Raw genomic sequence first — 18,912 nt, 5'->3', positions numbered from 1 at the left:
TGCTCTTTGCAGCTAGTCGGACCTGCGTCAACCAGTGCCTGCACAACAACTACACGGGAGTCAACACCATCTGAATCTTGACCATGGCACAAGCACGACTGGCAACAACAACGTCACTGACATCGTCAGCTCTGGGGCTGTCGGCGGCGTCAAAGACAAGTGAGTGTGGTGGTACCTTTTAAGTCTGACCTGCGGTCCAAAGTCTAGCGCTCTCACCTGCCGCGACAGACAAAACGATTTCGCCAGACCGTTACGACAGCTCTCCCCCCTTCTCTGTGCTGCTGTTTGTTTTGCAATTGTTAAATATTGCTACGTGCAATGTCTGCTCGCCTTTCAGATGGCGTCGTTGAGGAACAGCTGGGAGCCGACAGCTGGGAGGAGTTCTCGATCGATGTACCGTGGGGCACTCTGGCAGGTAAGTGCGTGTGAATGAGTAAGCCTGTCTGGCTCGGCTTATCGCTGGTCTGCCATAGCCATATCGGCCCATAGCATCAGCAATTGACGTGATTTCATCATGACGCAGCGTTCGCATCATACGTTTCCGTTTCCTATCTCCTTTCATCTCCTCAGGCAAGTGGTGGGGATCGCGCAATAAGCAGCCCATAATCGCTTTGCACGGATGGCAGGACAATTGTGGGAGCTTCGACAGGCTGTGCCCTCTGCTGACGGCTGACTGCGCAGTCCTGGCCATCGATCTGCCCGGCCACGGCAAGTCCTCACACTATCCACAGGGCATGCAGTACTTCATTTTCTGGGACGGCATCTGCCTGATCCGTCGCATCGTGCGCAAGTATAACTGGAAGAACGTCACCCTTCTCGGTCACTCCCTGGGCGGAGCGCTGACTTTCATGTACGCCGCCAGCTTCCCGGATGAGGTGGCCAAGCTGATCAACATTGACATTGCCGGGCCGACGGTGCGTGGCATTAAGCGGATTGCAGAGGGCACGGGCAAGGCGCTTGACAAATTCCTCGACTATGAGACGTTGCCCGAGAGCAAGCAGCCCTGCTACTCGTACGACGAGATGATCAAACTGGTGCTGGACGCCTACGATGGCTCCGTCGACGAGGCTTCGGTGGAGATCCTGATGCAGCGGGGCATGCGACACAACCCCACCAAGGATGGCTATCTCTTTGCGCGGGACCTGCGGCTCAAGGTGAGCCTGCTGGGCATGTTTACCGCGGAACAGACGTTGGCCTATGCTCGTCAGATCCGCTGCAAGGTGCTTAACATCCGCGGGACGCCCGGCATGAAGTTCGAGACTCCCCAGGTCTATGCGGATGTGATAGCCACGCTCAAGGAGCACGCTGCCCATGTGGTATACGTGGAAGTACCTGGCACCCATCACCTGCACCTGGTCACGCCGGAGCGGGTGGCACCGCACATCAATCATTTCCTGCGCGACCTGTAGGACATGCAACGGGGGAACGGTGCTTAATTAAGTAGGAGGCTTATTGTAGATATAGGTATAGCTTGTATGATTCCACTTGATTGTGATGCGCAACAGATCAAAGGTATTGTGTGGATTGAAACGTAGAATACCGACACTTAATAAATCCAAAACTAACATTAAAGAAATATACAGCCCTGATTCGGCTATTGCAAATCACAAAAATAGCACAAATAAAATTTCTTATGAGCGGGAAAAATATATAAACCTATTCGCTGAGGTTTTAGGATTATATTTATATATAATTGGAATTTTATTTATATCTTAATATATTGAATACTTTTATTTTAAATCGCACCTGGAATTTTAGTTCACCAAAATAAACCAATCGGATGTTCCTAAACCGCACGTTTCTACGCGATAGTCAGTCGATGGTTTTCGAATGCAAGTGAAATATCGGATACAATTTGGGAATGAAACACACCTGCATCTGGCAGCTCTGTTGCTGGCAGATCCATCTGGCAGCACGGACGGGGAAAAGTTACCGTTGCTTGGCAACTCATTTGTTTACACTTTCTTTTTATTTAATAAACGATACGATACGATGGACCTTATAAAGGAAATTAATGACAAATACATGGCATTGGAGTCGGAAATTGATCAGAAACTGGAGAAAGTGTAAGCTGGAATACATATGTACATATGTATCAGTGAAAGAACACTTGTATTTCTATTATTATCCTGCAGTCAGGCTGAGGAGCTGAAGCTGGAACGCGAGACCGAGAAGCTGGCCAAGATTTCGATCCATCCGCCGCCACCTAAAGTCCTGTCATACGAAGAGGCTCTGTTAAGGAACACAAACACCCTCAAGGTGAGATGGGAGTGGTGATTTCCCATAGAGCTACTAAAAAAATCTCTTATCTCCCTCCAAAGTCGCTGGAACTGGCCAAGGCTCGTCTAAGGTCACGCATCACCTACTCGCCGGTGGAGAAACTACTGCACGAGGCCCTAGACAACTACAGAAAAGAGCTGGAGTCCCTGCAGGCGGCGGTGAAGGATAATGACGAGGCCAACGAAATAAAGGAGGAGCAAAACCTTTACGACCTGGTCATGCAGAATGTTATAGAAGCCACCGGCAAAGGGAGCCTAAAGAAGCCGACGTCACAAAATGCCGACGACAATCGCCGCCATTGAGAGTCTGGTTTACTCTATAGATGGAACTGTAGCCGTAGATGACTGATATATATACAATATATACACTCGTACAATAAAGTGTTTACTGTACTGTCTTGTGTGTGTGGTGGTGGTGGCCTCAGTTTCCAAGCTGAATAAACACGCTGCTCCAAATGTAGACACACATGACCGGGAACCGGGAATTGGAGTGAAAAAATGCGGTGTATGTGTATGCTTACTTTAAACAAGAATCGAAATGGAATTTACACTGCACTGCACACTGTAAGGGAATGGGATCGCATTCGCATTGACATTTTCATGCCACCCCCAATCTAGTCTAAGTGTTCCTCTGGGGGGTCACATTGAAGAGTGCCAAGTGCCAAGCAAACACATTACCTAATTAGTTGGCCATATAATTAGTTGGACAGTCCCCAAATCGAAGTGGAGAAATCGAATACCCACACCCGACACCAGAACGGAGCAGAGACAGGAACATGACAATCAACTTTGGTAATAAATCAATTAATGACACTCCGGCTCGTGCAAACATCAAAGAAAATTATGACTTTTCTCGACATGTTCGCTGTCCGTTGATAAGGCTGTGTAGGGGTCTGGAGCACTGGGTCTCTCTCGCTCTCCCTCTCTGACAATGGCAAACGTGGCAGGGGTAACAGATCGCACGACGTTGAGCAAACAAACAATCGTTGACGTTGTCAGGTGTCACACACAGCCGCCACACATGCATGTGGATGGATTCGCCTGACCTGGTCCCCAGGTAAAATAAAGGGAGCAGAGAACCCTCAGCTATAGATACCATTACCACTACCTGCCGCTGCTGATAAGAGGAAATGAGAATGGGAATGGAATCTATTGAGACAAATTGTGGGCCATTTAATTTTCTTTTTGCGGCTACGTTGACAGCAGCGGAAAAGAGGAAAAGAGCACAAGAGTCATGTCGAACTGTTTTTTAATGGCCAATACAAAGACAGCACGCATTCACACACAGTACGTACATATGTACCCCAGAGCGTGCCCGTATCTACGAAAATATTACCCACTTTTGCTCCACATTTATGCGTTCAATATTTCATATTTATTTCTTTGCCATTCGGTTTCTGTTTCTGTTACTGTCTGGGCTTCTCCCTCACACACAGGCACATGCCATATACCATACACCCTCTCGGAGCAGAGCTCCTCCTCTTTCCTCTTCCTCTTCCTCCGCCTTCGGAGGTGAGAGATATCGGCAATCGGCGGTTCGGGCGATCGACGACAACTTCGTGGGCCCAGCAGAGCTGACGTTTTAAACTTCACCGTCAAATCCAACAATTCAGTTACGTTTCGATACGCGACAAGTGCATAGTGCTCCCTGATCTACTCCTCCAAAAAAAAGATCCAGCCATCCATCCATCCAGGCGATCGATCACGATCAGTGCGCGTTCAGTTTTCGCTCAGTGGCTGGTGCCAACGTGTAACCCAGAGATGCACTGCATCCAAGGCCTGTGCCTGTGTCTGAGAGCACACCCACCCGAATAAGGCAGCGAATTACTTGGGCCAGGGGAATGCAAACTGTGATCGCAATGCAAAAAGTTTGTTCGTTTGGCTTAAGTTATTTTCATGCCTCAAGTAAACGCCACGTGGGTTTGAGAGTCTTGGAATCTCAGAGGCTTTTCCAGAGTGTGTCCAATGCGGGACGAACACGATTACAAATTACAGGGACGCGTGCTAATCGTCGATTGGAGATCGTATCCAACTTGTCAACGTCATCATTAGTCGTCAGTGAGTGCGAGCTCCAGAGGAGCGGACAGGTGAGGATCGGTATGGTTACCGTACCGTAACCCTCCTATGCCTTAATCAATCAGAAATTGCACAATTGTTGGCCTTTCATCGAGTGGATCGAAGTTGATAATGACACTGATACTGATATTGCACGCTCTGCGCCCCACACCACTTGCCTCTCTGATTTCGCGCTAGGCCCAACGGCACCTGCAGAACAGAAGTCGATTGGAGCCCCCCTTTTCCCCATTCCCCATTCCGATATGTCGGTGGTGGTATGCCGGTTACCCGATTCCCCAATTCCCCAATTCCCGACTCCCGATTAAACGATCGCTCGGATCTTCGGCTACCGTTTGGCGTCGGTGTCGGCTTCGGCTTCGGTTCTGTTCGACTTCTGTTTTGGAAGTGCGAATTGTAGGCGTGCTGCCATGGTGGCACGGATGGCAGACGGCGGGAAACCATAAACCCATTATCGTTATATTGCTTGTACGATTTGGGGGTCCCACGACTGTAAAATCTGATTTCTGTAGACGTGTCGTCGCTCGACTTGAACCGATTCGATATGGGCGACTGGGGAATGGGAGCTCGAACTAGAACTAAAACTGAGATAAGACCTCTGGAGAAGACGCCGCCTCTCTCCGTCTCTCTTAGAGGGCTGCCCAGGTAGCAGGCAACGTGGCGAGGGGGGTGGGTTGTAGCCGAAAGGGGAAGAAAACTAAAAACTGAAAACTGATAATTGTGCAACGTACACAAACCTTGCTCGAGTTATCAGTTGGAGTGACAACCGGAAATTAAAGTTGAAATCGACACGATTACTTCATTAGCTCTGTTTCGGGTCGTGTGTCGGGTGTGTCAGGGGTTAGCAAGGTCACCCTGGGAGCTGCTCTCCTCTCAGAGGAGCCATAACTAACCAATTAGCAATTTGCCAGCGGTAGCAGGCGTAGCCAGGCACCTTCTCTCGTGGGGGGAGCGTGGGTGGAGCGTGGGCGGTGCGGAGTGTGCCAAGGTGAAACGCAATCAGCAACAGAAGCAGAAGCAAAAGCAGAGCTGAGCAGAGAAACTGCCAAAGCCAAAGACTTGGGGCCCAATTCGATCAGGTGCAAGCGACACGGACAAAGCCAGAGACAGAGACAGAGACAGCGACAGAAACGGAGAGGGCCGAGGGCCACGTAGTCAGGGCGAGGGATGAGCGGAGCTCCGTGGAGATGTCATTGGCGCGAACTTTGACTAAAGTGAAGGCGTAGATGTAGACAGAAACAGAGTCAGAACATCAGCGAATATGCCAAGGAATGTCAAAAGAAATGACTCTGACTGGAAAGGATGGATGAGTGCTCCAGCTCCAGTGCCAGCTCCAGCTCCAACGACTGCTCTTGCCTCAGTCCAATGCCCATCCCAGGCCGGAGTCGCACTTTACTGCAAATGCAAAAACTTTAGACAGGGAATCAATTGTTTTTGCCTTGTTTTATTTCACCCAAGCCCAAGACACGCAACAACAATGGAAACAATGGAAGAAGTAAACTTTTCCTTATATTCCGATATCCGCTGGACAGATTTCCTGGAAATGGAATCAAATAATAATCCTAACCAGAGGTTTGATGAATAGAAATATGATATTCATTTTTATGGGATTGTATGATTCTTTGCTACCCTTCATTACAAATGTGAGATCAGCGGAATTTGTGAATAGATCTTATAGCATAGATGGCGCGAATACCATACCACCCTCGACATTTACGAATCCGAGGGTATGACTAGCGTTGGGATTGGGGGGTGGAGAGTGTAACTAGCAACAAATGGGCGGTCGGGGGCGTGACAACAACCGTGAAAAGAACTTGAGGATGACAGTTATGGGTTACAAAGGCAAGGATTGAATCAAATAAATAAGCGCGCAAGGTTCTCGTCTCGTCATGTCAGGGGTCGGATTGGATCCAGGGGTTGAATGGGATTCGATTGAACGGGTTACATGGCCTGTGTGTCGGTGTTGGTGTTGGTGTGGGTGTGGGCGGGGGTGGTAACCTTACCACGTCCACGTCCACATCCACGTCCACGTCCATGTCAAGTTTGCATGTGGCTGCAGGTAATTCTTCATTTCATGCCGTTGTTTCGTTGCCTGTCCTCCTGCCCTTTACATAATCACAATAAATAAATGAAGGAATGAAGCGGCGAATGGCGAATCTATTAGCATAACATCGCATAAGACGTGTCCTGCTCGGGCTCTAGCTGTGGCTCTCAGAGTTTCCGAATCCGAATCAGTTGCAGTGGAGTCGCTGAGGCGTGATGAACGTGTGGAAGGCAAAGGTGCTCACGGAGGTGCCCTTCGGGCATGTGCTCGTCGTCAGTGGACGCGTCAAGCCACATCCCAATAAGTAGGCAACAGATTATGTCCCCAAGATCTCAGATCTACATATCTTTACTTTAATCACCGATTGATCCCGTAAAACAGAATCTCCCTGGACCTTACGGACAATGTAAACGCGCAGAACGAGAGCGAGACGGTCTTCCTGAAGATCGAGGCCAACTTCCGGGAGGGCCAGATCATCCGGAGCATGTTCCAGCCCGGCGAGGGATGGCAGCAGGAGGAGATCTCCAAGAACTGGAAAAGCGATGGTCCCAAGAACCCCCTGATACCCGGCCAGAGTTTCACCTTCCGCGTGGCTGTGCTCCAGCGCTGCTTCGAGATCTACGTGAACGATCAGCTGTACGGATCCTTCGAGTTCGTCAAGTTCCCCAAGCAAATCAACTATGTGCGAGCCTATGGCGACTTCGAGAAGATCACCCAGTTCCACCACCGCATGCTGTTTCCCCTGGTCTTCCCGCGCACCCTCATGTGCCCCGACCGCATCGCCTTCCAGAGCGACGTGCCCCGCCGCTACGAGACGGGCACCGTCGTGGCCATGGAGTGCATCGCCAAGGGTCCACCCACCACGGAATTCTCCATCTGTTTCCAATGCAACGACACCGGACGCACTGTGCTCCGCTTTCAGGTGAACTTTGACAGAACGACCGTCTCCCGGAGCTACCAGCGCGAGGACAACAGGTGGGTCTCTATGCCTATCCCTATCAGGGATTACCTCGGATAATTATACTCTCCATTCTACCTCTTTTCCAGCTTTGCCAGCGACGACGAGGAGACCGAGGGCGAGTTCCCATTCGTGCGGGGCAAGCTCTTCAAGATCGCCTTTGGGCTCGGGGATCGCGCATTCCTGATCGCCGTCAATGGACAGTACTTTACGTACTACAACTTCCCGGTGCGCCCCTTCTCGATATCCACCCTCAAGTGCTTCACCAATGACGTGGGCGACTTTGCCGTCAGGAGCCTGGAGTACCACTCCGATTCCCCGCTACTGGCCCGCGTAGAGAAGCTATCCATCATCTAATGGGAGATCGGCTTGGATCGGATCTTTGTTCAATCGTTGGCTTTGATATTCCTGTAGAGCACCAGTTAACCTTCTTCTTGTGAGCATTCAAATAAAGCAAAGTCAACAATCGATAGCGTAGGTCCACTCTTAGGACTAATCGGATCTATGCAATCGATCTATTTAGTCGTTGAAAATTCGGAACTAAGCCGATCACTACTTAATAAATAAAGCAAATCCTTACTCGATCTATCTGTGCGATCATTGGGGATTCATAGAATAAGTCCGCTCTCCCTTAGCGCTTAACTCGAACAATCTTCTAGGGGATCCTTTGGATATGGTTTTATTAAAACAATTTATTGCCTGCGCCTTTCCATCAGCTCTTCAGCTTTAGCTTTAGCTATGTATATATCCTGCCGCATCTCCAATCTGGGGGGGATCTGGGCCTGAACTTAGATTAGTCTTATGGTTTAATATTTTTTAATTTGCGGGGGAAGTGGACGTTTTAGTCTAGACGGACGTGTCTGTCGCTCTATTATGCTCTCACTATCGAATATATATATCCGTGCCTGTGTCTGTGTATATATGCGTGGGTGTGTATTTCGATTAATCGATTCTAGAAGTAACGGAACTCGCCCTTCTTCCCCAGATGCTTGCTGCGCATCATATCCGTGGGATCGGGGGATCGCTGTTCCATTCCAGGGTTGTCCTGTGCACAGAAATCGATTCGAATGAGTATGTTAGCGATCGAGAGAGCTACAATCGATGGCTTACCCCTGGTCGAGACTTGCTGGCAGGACCCCCCTGCGTCAGGGTCTGCTGCTGCTGCTGCGGCGGCTGTCCATAGTACTGGGCCCCGTCGCCGTCACCATAGTTGAACGGCGTGACGATCGTGTGAGGGACATGGGCCACATGGCCGCGCATATTGCGCGCCTTCCACCACTTCCGGGTGTCATCGAGGATCTGCAGAAAAGATTGAGATTAGGGTTACTCTAGCAACGGATTTTCGGTCTAAGATCTTCTTACCTCCAGGTATTCGCCTCGCATTACACTGAGCTCCTTGTCGTTGTTGGCGGTACGCGGATAGGTGACCAGCACAATCTTCGAGCCTCCCGTCTGCAGATCCTCCAGCCAGGACTCGAGCATCTGGTCGTCGCTGACATTGGTCGCGCGTCCACCTGCCACCGACAACTCTGAGGCGGCTCCAGCACCTGGCCCATATCCGCCACCGCCTCCTCCTCCTCCTCTTCCTCCGTTTCCGTCACGGGAGTCTCGCGTGTGGAGGTTCTGGAGGCCCGCGGTGATGGCGCTTAGTGTGGGTCCTGCCCCAGGCCCTGGGCCATGGCCCGCTGCTCCACCCCGCTCGATCGAGTCGAAGGACAGCTCGCTGCGGGTATTGAAGTCTGAGGCACTGATGGCACCTGCACGATCCCTATCCCGATCGCGTTCCCTCTCCCGATCGTTGCCATGGTGGATGGTGTACTTCTCGATGCCCATGCCCATGCCCATGGCCATGGCCATGCCATTCCCAGTGTCGTAGTCATCGTAGACGCCTCCGCCTGGCGGGCCCCGTCCGTTCAATCCGGAGCCGTGGCCAGGTCCGGCCTGAACCTCCAGACGTCGCTTGCTCACATGAGCTGGCGGGGATGTGGGCTCCAGCTCGTCGTTGATAAGGTAGTCGGGGGACCAGCCGTCGAGGAAGACGGGGTGGTAGGAGCCGACGTCGTCCTTCCACTGGTCGCGTGGAATGACCCAGGCATCGCCCAGAGACCGCCACAGCTCCGTCTCCTTGCTGGTAACGCAGTTGATGAGCAGATTGATGGCCTCCCGCGTCAGCAGCGGGTTGACGACGCGCGCCGGCAGTTGTGACTCGTAGTAGGTGTCGCTTGAGGCCTCCACGATGAGGGCCAGTGGGGTGAAGAGGAAGTGCACCAGCTCCGGGGCGTTCGGGTCATGGATGTGTGCCTTCAGCTTGGCCAGCAGGTTGAACGACAGCTTGAATTTGGCGAATATATCCACGAACTCCTTCTCGTGTGGTGGCCGTGTCCTCAGTGTGAGCAGGCCCTCTCCTGGGTCTCGCTTCTTTGACTTCCGGTTCCTCCTGCGCCTCTCCAGCTCCCTTGAGGCGGCGGCGGCGTGCTGCAGCCGCGCTATAAACTTTTCAATATCGTCGAAGCAATGATTGAGCACGGCCACGTCCCGCTCGTACTTCTCGCTGGAGGTGGAGCTCGTCTCGTCCCGCTCGTTGACTCCACCGTGCTCCGAATCCGTCTCCCCGTTGTGGCCCAGGTCCACTTCGGTCACGGCTCCGCCGCCTCGCATTCCATACTGCTCCACGCTGCTCCTTTGGTGCATGTGATGGTGACTCTCCCGCTCCCGGTCTCGCTCCCTCTCTCTATCCCTCTCGCGTTCCCTGTCTCTCTCCCGGTCACCGCGCTGCTCCCTTTGCTGGTGGAGCTCGGCCCGGCTGTGCGAAGACGAAGAGGAGGTCTTGCTCATCATCATGGCCATACCGGAGGCTCCTGCCGACTGCGTGGGAGTGGCCCCGCGCTGCTGTGTGATCATCTTGCCGCTGCGCAGCTGCTTCAGATCCTCCACCAAATGCACGGCGGATACGCTTTGTGACTGCAATCGAAGATCAGAGAGGATTAGTTGGGAACTCAAGAGACTGCTGAAGCGAGGCAAATCTCACCTGGAATATGTGCATCTCGGAGCGGGAGCCGCCGCCGCCGGATACAATGAAAACGAGAATGTTGTTGTACAGCTCCATGGCATCGTTGGAGGTGAAGGCCGTGGGCTCCTGGACAAGTGAGGCCGGGAAACGCTCAATGATGTTCTGGAAGGGATGGATTGAATGAGTTAATAATGTGGAATAATAATGTCACCTTCAAATAGTTGGTGAAATGAACCTACCCCCGTTTCGTAGTCCATGATGAGCACCCACTGGTAGTCGAGGCAGAGCTGCATCTTCTGCGACCAGATGCCCGTGGTCTTCTCCAGCTGGAGCAGACGGCGCATACCATCCGCTGGGTACACAATGCCCGACTCCTTGTTCACAGTAAAGGTGGCCAGGTGCTCCAGCAGGTAGGTGGGTTTATCGTGCAGATCACCGTCCAATCTCTCGCGCTCCTCGCCGCCGCCACTCCGATCATCGCCGGAGTAGTCGCCACCACCGTGGGCCCCTCCGCCGCCGCCTCGCAGGCTGCCGCTGCTGTTTCCGGCACTGCCGCCGCCATTTGAATGATGGTTGACCATTCTGTTGTGGTGATTCCTAGCCAAAAAGCGCGTTCAGGACCGTCTGAAAGGAAACACACGTTCGGTTTGGTTCGGTTAGCAAGATCAGACTGAGAAGAGTGCCCCCCTGGCACGACCCTCTTCTGGCTATTGCGCAGCCAATAAACGCTGACTCAGACCGCATTCCACACTTCCACACACTCCCCGCACACGCTCCACACATGGCCAGGCGACCACAATCGGCCACAATTATTCTCAAACTTTAACATTTTGCTCGCAGCCTCAGCGCCGCGGCCTCCAGCCACAGCCTCAGCTTTGGAATTCAAAAATCGCGCGCCCTCTCTTTTACTCCCACCCCCCTCATCGTAGCCAACTGATTGTCTATCCCCTCTAGCCGCTCTCCATCCCACTCCACTCTCGACAGCATTGCAAATGAACACACCTGCAAAAACACACACACAAACACGGATTGCAAATTCTCTCTCTCGCTGTCGCTCTTGGTCTCGCTCACAAGCACTCTCAGCCGCTCCCTCAGCGCGACTCAAGTGACAGCAGAAACAACTACTTTTCCGCTGACGGCTTAGGCTGGGCTCTGGCGCCGACTAAGGCCGCGACGCCAGCGTCGCATACCAATCTAACAGGGACGGAATGGGCGGGCCAAGGTGGAACATACAATTTGGTGTTCTGCTGCAGGTGAATGGAAAATTTTGAGTAGGGAATAAAGAATACATTTGCGGAAGCGGAATCACAGTAATAGTCCTAAACAAGCTAAAACATTCTTCCAGACCCCCCTCCCCTCTTGTCCTGCATGGGCGCTCTACTATACACCCCTGTACTCTTGTTATGTACATGCAATATGTATGTGTTTATGTTGTGTTTACTTAAGGCATGAAATGATATGCGACGGGATCAACTTTGCTGACACTGGGCTGTTATATTTGCTCAGTGTTTCCACAGAGATATCACAGCACTTGGCATATTGCATCATTCGCGAGGTATTTGACAAATGGATGTTGGCTTACAGCAGCCTAAGAGGAGGGAGGCAGAGGGAATGGAATGACGAAACTAGGCGATAAAACTTATCGCACATAACAGCGAAAGTGCTCGCCGCGGATCGCACTTGCATAAATCAACTTTGATCGCGATGCGGGGCCATACGTCTTAAGCAAATACTTAGTAATGGTCGGCCGGCATTCAGGTGGAGATAATTAATTAAGGCGTGATAAGCCCCCGCACAAACAGTTGGAGATACAGAAACAGAAACAAAAACAATTACACTAATAGCGGGGGAGCAGTCGCTCGCTTTTGGCTTGTTTATCATTTGGCCTCTGGGATGGGAAGTTACTTTTAAAATAATTCAGGCGGCAGCAGTATATAGAGGACAGGACAAATTTAGATAAGCGCCTGTCCATGGCATGGCTCTAGTTGTTGGCTTTATCTCAAATGTTGGTGGGGGCCGGCCGCGAGTGGGGGCTTGGGCGAAGGTAAATGGCGCTGTGTGAAAAAACATGCTTGAGAGCCAAGTGAGACTCACGGCTCGGTTACAAATGGGGAGACATCGACATCGACACCGACACCCCGGAGCCCGGAGCAACAGGCAGCGCAGCGCTCAACAAGCACTAGTGCCATCTCTGTCGGGCGCATGCGTGGCAGGCGGGCAAACAGAATGTACCTGTGTAACTGTGAGTCTCTCTTGTGTATGTATGTATACGTGTATGTACGACGTACGACTTGAAAAGGTAACTCTGCTGCTGATATTTGTCTCCGTCATTTTCCACCTCCCATCACCGTCGCCGTCGCAGCGTCTGCTGCAACTTTACTTTTTGACCGACCGCATTTTTTAAGCTTTCTTTTCCACCTGTTTTTCTCCAGCTCTGTTGATATTTTTACGAGTCTTTTCCACACACACTCGGTTCCACACAGGTATATGGCCTGGCCTCTCATTGTGTGTGTGTGTGGATATACAAACTGGGAGCGGCGGCAGGTTTCGTATTGATTTTCAGTGCTTTTTGTTCACAATTCATTCACTAATTCATCGAATCTTGCACACATAAGCACCTACATACATGTATGCACACCCGTATAGGTATATTTATTCTAATTGACCGCATTTACCCCACTGATATACAGTAGGTATTCCCTTAACACACAGTCACACACATATGCATACACATTCATATCTCTCTTTAGTATTTAGATATCACCTCTCCTCTTCATCCTCTCACTTTGCGCATTCTTTTCCTAATTAGCACGAATTCGAATTTCGTTGTCACGTTCCCCTAGTATTTTTGAACTGGTTTGGTTTTTTCAAGCGATGATCACAGATGGGAGAAGGGACACGGACAGGGCGAGGGCACACTCAGGCATTTTTCACTGCCTTTTATTATTATTTGAATTCAAACATAAAAAAACTAACTGTAACTGGGCTTGCGTATCCATCGCACTCTACTTCTTCTTTTTTACCTGTCTTCCTCCTCGTTCCGTCCTGCTCTGGCTTGTGGTAAGTGCTGTGCTTTCTCGACGTTCTTCGATTTTTATTTTCGAGTCGGCTTTCTTTCGTTCTTTTTAATTCTTCCACAACCGCCGCTTCCACTACAAACTGTCGCCGTCTCCCGCGCCGCGCCTCGTCTCCGATTTCCTCTTCCTCTTCAAAGCAAATGTACAAATAACAATAACCCCACAACGTCGTTGTTGTTTGTGGACTTCTGAAACGCACGCGAGCGTTGTCCGTTGTGGCCGACGTGTTTCGTGTTTCTGACGGAAAAAAAAGTAACTTGGCCAGCACAGCACAGCCAGTTAGCCGAGGCATGAGCTAAGCCTCGAAGTGCTTGTTTGCTGGGACTGAGAGAGAGTGGTTGAGAGAGAGAGAGAGACGCGCTCTCAGGTGAGAATAGAGCGACTGAGTTCGCTGAGAGATCTCTTACAACGTTGAACTAGATTTACAGGGTTCTCTTTTTTATTTAAGGATTTTCTAGCAATAACTAAAACTAACAGAAGGCTCTCACACACATCAGCTCTTGGACTTCTTGTTTGCCTTGACCAGCTTCGCTTTGAGAGCCTTGACATCCACCTTGCTGCTGGAGCTGTCCTCGGCTTGGCGCTTGCGATTGGGAGCCTCTTCTGTGGGTGGCACAAAGTCCTTGTTACGACGCTCGTCCTGCTTCTTGGCCGCATCGGCCTGCTTGGCACTGCGCTCCTGGTTCCTCTTGGCCTGTTTCTGCTCTTGGTTGAGGAAGTATTCACCAGAGGCCAGCTGCTTGTCGATTTTGCTCTCCGGCTGGGCCGGCGGGAAGGGTGTGTACTCCTTCTTGGGCTTCTTGGCCTTCGGCTGCTTGCGTTTGCTTATGTTCTTGTTCTTGAACTTGGGCAGGAAACGAGACCAGTCCTCGTTCGCCAGTTTGGGATCCTTCATCAGCTCGCGCTTAATCATCAGCGCCTTGATGTTGTAGATGGGGTGCACGTTGTTCATGGTTTCCAGCACAATGTCACGCACCTGTTGCAGGCCCTTGTACGGCCCCAGTGCCGACACAGTGTTGCCCTGGACCAGGACGTAGCAGTCGGTAAGCAGCTCGATCGATTTGAGTGTGGCGCCATTGGGTCCGATCAGTCGCTGTCGCCGCTTCACAAACTTTTCCTTCTTGTGGACCAGATTGCCGATCTTGATTATGTCACAGCCAATGTCGTCCTGCAGAACACGTTTCGCCTGCTCGAAGGGCACGCTGCGAGCCATCAGCTTGATCATGTCGCGCGATTTGATGATGATGTACGGGTCCCAGGTCTTTCGGGTCGTCTTCACCACCATGCTGCCCTCAACCAGGTCCAGCTCCGCCTTCAGCTGGTGCTCTGCCACACATTGCTCCACCAGCGGCCACACTTCCCGCAGGTACTTCTCGCGATACTTGGGAAAGAGCGTGGCAAAGGAGCTCTCCTCCACCATGCCATGTGGATTGTCCTCTTGCCTAAAGGCGGGAATCTTTAACGACCAGGCATTGTCCACTGGGTCCGTATTCTGCTTTGTCTCTTCCTCGCTGTCACTCATTATTCGCTATTTAGTCTGTTTATTATACTCAAAGCACGCTTGTTTTGCTCTAGGTTTTGGTGTGACCCGCTTAGAATGTAGAACAGTGTAACCGCGGATTTATCGGTAAAATATACCGTCCGACCCTCAGAAATATACCAAAATATGCCGCTTAATTTTAAAAATATACCATAAATATACTGACGAGCTCTATTATACATATTCCTCGTTTTTGATATTCCGTGCAATACAACTAACTAAATAGCGCCCTGCCCACATAATTATATCCGATTAATGAATCAATTTTCAACCTGATTGGCGTATTCCAAATACTTGCTTTTATTGGATTTCTATATACCGTTGAAAATGAAATGAAAAATGAAAATATACCACTATATACCGATATACCGTAAATATTCCGTTGGTTCAATTTTGCACTAAAAAAATACCGAAAAGTATTAAAAATACGGTAAACGGTCACCCTGATTTAGAATTCGTGTACAACTACATTAACCCATTGGCGACCGGTACTAAAATACACTCCACGAAAATTATGAATCTTGAAGAATTTTAGCGCAGTTAAGGTGATGGTCTTATTTTAAGCAAATATAATGGATAGGATTGACCTTTAAGAATAATAATTATTATCAGTATTATTATAACAATCCGCGGTTTAACTCAAGTTGTTATTTTGCTTAAATGATGGGGGCTTAAGTGGGTTAAGTTCGTTTTTGTCATTGATAAAGAAAAAAATAATTTTGCAAGTTAAGCAGGCGCCACCGCCACCAGCAGCAGCAGCACCCCGCGATAAGGTTTTTCTACTTTTATACAACACACAAGACAACAGCCAGCAGAGTGCCAAGATGACCGAACTGCGCAACGAAATGGACAGCGACCTGGACCAGAACTACTCGCTCAACAGCAATGCTGCGATGGACCCCAAGAATATGCAGGAGCTGACCATATACGTGAGTAATCGTAGCCCAATCACGTAGCATTGACAATAGAATGGCAGAACAGCACCCAGTAAATGCTCGCTCCCCCTTTTATCAGGTACAAAATCTGTTGCAGAACGTGCAGGACAAGTTCCAGACCATGTCTGATCAGATAATCACACGTATCGATGACATGGGCAACCGCATCGATGATCTGGAGAAGAGCATCGCGGACCTGATGAACCAGGCTGGGATCGAGGGCCAGATACCGGAGAAATGAGACGACCAAAGCTAGGCGTGGCCACGGCCACCCGCCCCTTCACCAGCCACGCCCTAATCAAATACATCGAACACCATTGTCGCCACAAACCAAGCACTCAAATCAAATTTACAATTCCAGACTCTCACATTCATTTAATCCCCCACTGCACCCATCCCATCCACACACACAATTGCTCTCAAAGATTTGCTCATTCAAATTTATTGCATAGTTTTAAGTTCGCTCCGCCAGGAAGATCATAATTTAAGTAAAGTAATTGTAGACTTTGCGAGCAACGGGCATTTTCAGAGCTATTGCCATTTAGTTTCTATTTTAAATTATACATTATTAAAATTCACGAATTGTAATCCCCCTCCCGATCGATCGGGCTTCTCAAACGGGGGGCTGTGTGGTGGAGGAGGACTTCGATTTAACAACGGTTACCAGGCGACCGGCGGCGCTTCTTCCGGTCGAGCCGCGTCCTGGTCGCCGTCTCTTCACCTGCTTGAAAGATAGGGGGAGGTGGGAGAGGCGTTTTCACTTGATTAGTTCGGTGCATATATTTATTCTATTTGTTTATTTGGAGTAAATAATGCAGAGATAATGGGCCATGTGGCCATGACTAGCGTATGCAAATGACTTGTTCTAGATCTAGTGATAGGGTAGGTGCTAGTGCTCTGGCACTTTGAATTGCTTCTGCAGTCTTACATGCGTCGAAGCCACCGCCTTGAAGGGATGTTTAACACTCGTGCGGATGGGTTTCAGTGGAGCCGCCATATTAGCTGAAGGATTTGCTGCCTCTTTGCTGGTGGTTCTTGGCTTCACACCGAACACATTATCTCGTAGAGTGGGCGTGGTGGCTTCGGCTGGCTCACGCTCATCATCCGAGGCCGTGCCGGACTCTTCATCTTCATCGTCGTCATCCCCACTTTGTTCAGTCCCCTAGAGCATTGGGTGAGAGTATTTTCGTTTAAAAATTAACAAAAAAATCACAATAAAGACTGCACCACCTCCTCATTGTCGTCGTCGGCCTCCTGGTCTTCGTGCCCATCAGTCTCCGCCTCTTCCTGCTCCAGCTCCAGCTTCTTGCCATGGGGTATGCCCGCACCAGCCAAATTCTTACTGCTTCTGGACAGCTTCTGATGCCGCTTTAGTGGACTGACCAACTGCTCGTGATCCAGGCTGTCCATTGACTGCGAGCGCAGACCCTTCTTCAGTGCCCCCTTGCGCTGGGCAGGCTCCTCTTTGGTTTTCATTAGCTTCTGGAATTCGAGAAAGTCGTCATGCTCATCAATGCTGCTAATGTCATAGTAGCTGGCGCTGAGCACTTCCAGGGCCTTGGTGTGCTGCTTCATGGAGATGAGGATGAAGTCGCTGAGTATCTGCTTGAGTTCGCGTAGCTTTCGCTGCTCAAAGTTGCCGATTATCTCGTCAATCTCTTTGTTCGTACGCGCTACTTCCATCTTGGCCTTGAAGAGCTCTGAGTCGGCAGCACTCTGTTGGGATCAATGCAATGATGGGGCTGTTTACAAAGGGTAAATCTACTTACATTATTGGCCGCAAACTTTGACTTGATCTCCAGCATCTGGCGTTGGCGCAACACCTCTTTGTCCCGGGCAATGACCGCCAGTCGGAGATTGTCGCGCGTGGACTTGCAGAGCTGCTCAAATGAAGTCATCTCATTGACAATCTGCGTGTAGGATGGAGAAATGTTTAGGGTTGGAAATATGCTTCTCAGCATGGATTACTTTATGCTCCAGACGATGTACATTAATGTCCATGTAGTCGCCCATTATTGTGACTGCATTTGTGAAGCTCTTTAGACCAGTCGAGAGGCTTTCGTTGATTTCCTCTTCATCTGCATAGCCCTTGACACCCTTTGCCAGCTCATCGAACGAGTCTCGGTATCTGGCATTAAAAGAGATCTTGTAAACATGCCCATTCAATTCTTGTTTTACTTATTCCGCTGACTTGGCCATTTTCCTTGTTACCAAAGCGAATGCCGAACACATTTCCATTAAGTGGCGTTCGGTCAGCGTTATACGCTCATTTATAATCTTAATGCGGTCGTCTTTGGTGTTTAGAAACGACAATTTGCCACGGCGAAACATCCTGATATCGTTTTGAGATTAAATCTTCTTTATTAATTGCTTTTTTGTTATTTATTTTTTTTGACAGAAAAATCAAAACAAAACCGTCGTCAAGCAACGCAGGGCTGGACAATTGTTAGTGTGACCATCTATAGTTTACACAATTTGGTCAGCAGGGGGCGTCAAATCTCACAGTTCACCGTTTCGTCGGCAGGTGTCTCCTTTGCGATTTCGTGTGTGTGTTGTTATCCAATTTTTAAATTTGGAAACCGTTTTTGTTTGAATGTTTTGTAAAAAACAATGCAATAAAACTATACCAATCTTATAGAAAATTGATTAATTAATGGGAGAATGGAGAATTATGGAGCTATGGGGAAATATTGTGATAAAATTATAAAGCAATGGGGAAAAAAACCACCAAAATGTAGCTTATTACCGACGATAGCCATATTTATATTTTAAGCAAAGAAAAGATATCGCTAGCCTACAGCTGTAATCAAATAAAATCATATAGTTTTGCAAGAAATTTTTAAATCTATAAATATTTTATTGTATTTGGAGAGTAAAATCTTGCTTATCTCTCGTACTCTGCTCTCATTTCCCGCACATCAGTTTCAAGGTCTAGAGCATCATACCGTACTTATCATAAATTGTGGGCGGTTGGTCGGCGGACAGCGTCAGGCCCT

The 18,912-nt window shown here is 49.7% G+C and overlaps 7 protein-coding genes across 10 annotated transcripts; 4 read left to right on the top strand and 3 right to left on the bottom strand.

Annotated features, from left to right (window-relative positions):
- The first annotated feature begins 62 nt into the window (after window positions 1–62).
- Window positions 63–1,613, top strand: LOC108163624 (probable serine hydrolase). The gene is made up of 3 exons (XM_017299023.2): window positions 63–159; window positions 338–415; window positions 571–1,613. The coding sequence occupies exons 1-3, from the start codon at window positions 84–86 to the stop codon at window positions 1,407–1,409; spliced, it is 993 nt and encodes a 330-aa protein (XP_017154512.1). The 5' UTR covers window positions 63–83; the 3' UTR covers window positions 1,410–1,613.
- A 309-nt stretch (window positions 1,614–1,922) lies between these two features.
- On the top strand, window positions 1,923–2,671 carry LOC108163625. The gene is made up of 3 exons (XM_017299024.2): window positions 1,923–2,066; window positions 2,136–2,259; window positions 2,322–2,671. Exons 1-3 carry the CDS (start codon window positions 1,993–1,995, stop codon window positions 2,580–2,582), a joined length of 459 nt encoding a protein of 152 aa, XP_017154513.1. The 5' UTR covers window positions 1,923–1,992; the 3' UTR covers window positions 2,583–2,671.
- A 1,515-nt stretch (window positions 2,672–4,186) lies between these two features.
- On the top strand, window positions 4,187–7,938 carry LOC108162681. 2 transcript variants are annotated; one of them, XM_017297527.2, is made up of 4 exons: window positions 4,187–4,366; window positions 6,487–6,700; window positions 6,778–7,371; window positions 7,444–7,938. In XM_017297527.2, the coding sequence occupies exons 2-4, from the start codon at window positions 6,612–6,614 to the stop codon at window positions 7,709–7,711; spliced, it is 951 nt and encodes a 316-aa protein (XP_017153016.1). In that variant the 5' UTR covers window positions 4,187–4,366; window positions 6,487–6,611; the 3' UTR covers window positions 7,712–7,938. The 2 variants fall into 2 exon arrangements, with proteins under 2 accessions (XP_017153016.1, XP_017153015.1); XM_017297526.2 differs by having other exon boundaries at window positions 4,187–6,700.
- Window positions 7,939–8,007: 69 nt separating this feature from the next.
- On the bottom strand, window positions 8,008–13,747 carry LOC108162677 (epidermal growth factor receptor kinase substrate 8-like protein 1). 2 transcript variants are annotated; one of them, XM_017297519.2, is made up of 6 exons: window positions 13,388–13,747; window positions 10,604–10,988; window positions 10,383–10,526; window positions 8,717–10,315; window positions 8,465–8,653; window positions 8,008–8,399 (listed from the first exon to the last, which is right to left on the bottom strand). In XM_017297519.2, the coding sequence occupies exons 2-6, from the start codon at window positions 10,943–10,945 to the stop codon at window positions 8,307–8,309; spliced, it is 2,367 nt and encodes a 788-aa protein (XP_017153008.1). In that variant the 5' UTR covers window positions 10,946–10,988; window positions 13,388–13,747; the 3' UTR covers window positions 8,008–8,306. The 2 variants fall into 2 exon arrangements, with proteins under 2 accessions (XP_017153008.1, XP_017153009.1); XM_017297520.2 differs by lacking the exon at window positions 13,388–13,747 and adding an exon at window positions 13,129–13,153.
- A 111-nt stretch (window positions 13,748–13,858) lies between these two features.
- LOC108162680 (KRR1 small subunit processome component homolog) lies at window positions 13,859–15,052 on the bottom strand. The gene has a single exon (XM_017297525.2). The coding sequence runs from the start codon at window positions 14,961–14,963 to the stop codon at window positions 13,935–13,937; it is 1,029 nt and encodes a 342-aa protein (XP_017153014.1). The 5' UTR covers window positions 14,964–15,052; the 3' UTR covers window positions 13,859–13,934.
- A 612-nt stretch (window positions 15,053–15,664) lies between these two features.
- On the top strand, window positions 15,665–16,504 carry LOC108162682 (heat shock factor-binding protein 1). The gene is made up of 2 exons (XM_017297528.2): window positions 15,665–15,910; window positions 15,996–16,504. The coding sequence occupies exons 1-2, from the start codon at window positions 15,806–15,808 to the stop codon at window positions 16,155–16,157; spliced, it is 267 nt and encodes an 88-aa protein (XP_017153017.1). The 5' UTR covers window positions 15,665–15,805; the 3' UTR covers window positions 16,158–16,504.
- Window positions 16,505–16,510: 6 nt separating this feature from the next.
- On the bottom strand, window positions 16,511–18,320 carry LOC108162679 (protein FAM92A). Of its 2 annotated transcripts, XM_017297523.2 has the most exons (6): window positions 18,108–18,320; window positions 17,885–18,044; window positions 17,686–17,826; window positions 17,147–17,632; window positions 16,845–17,078; window positions 16,511–16,637 (listed from the first exon to the last, which is right to left on the bottom strand). In XM_017297523.2, the coding sequence occupies exons 1-6, from the start codon at window positions 18,245–18,247 to the stop codon at window positions 16,530–16,532; spliced, it is 1,269 nt and encodes a 422-aa protein (XP_017153012.1). In that variant the 5' UTR covers window positions 18,248–18,320; the 3' UTR covers window positions 16,511–16,529. The 2 variants fall into 2 exon arrangements, with proteins under 2 accessions (XP_017153012.1, XP_017153013.1); XM_017297524.2 differs by having other exon boundaries at window positions 16,544–17,078; window positions 18,108–18,247.
- Window positions 18,321–18,912: the final 592 nt, after the last annotated feature.

This window comes from Drosophila miranda, chromosome 4 (genome assembly GCF_003369915.1).
Source record: "Drosophila miranda strain MSH22 chromosome 4, D.miranda_PacBio2.1, whole genome shotgun sequence".
NCBI lineage: Eukaryota > Metazoa > Arthropoda > Insecta > Diptera > Drosophilidae > Drosophila > Drosophila miranda.
This window is presented reverse-complemented; position numbering and strand designations above follow the sequence as displayed.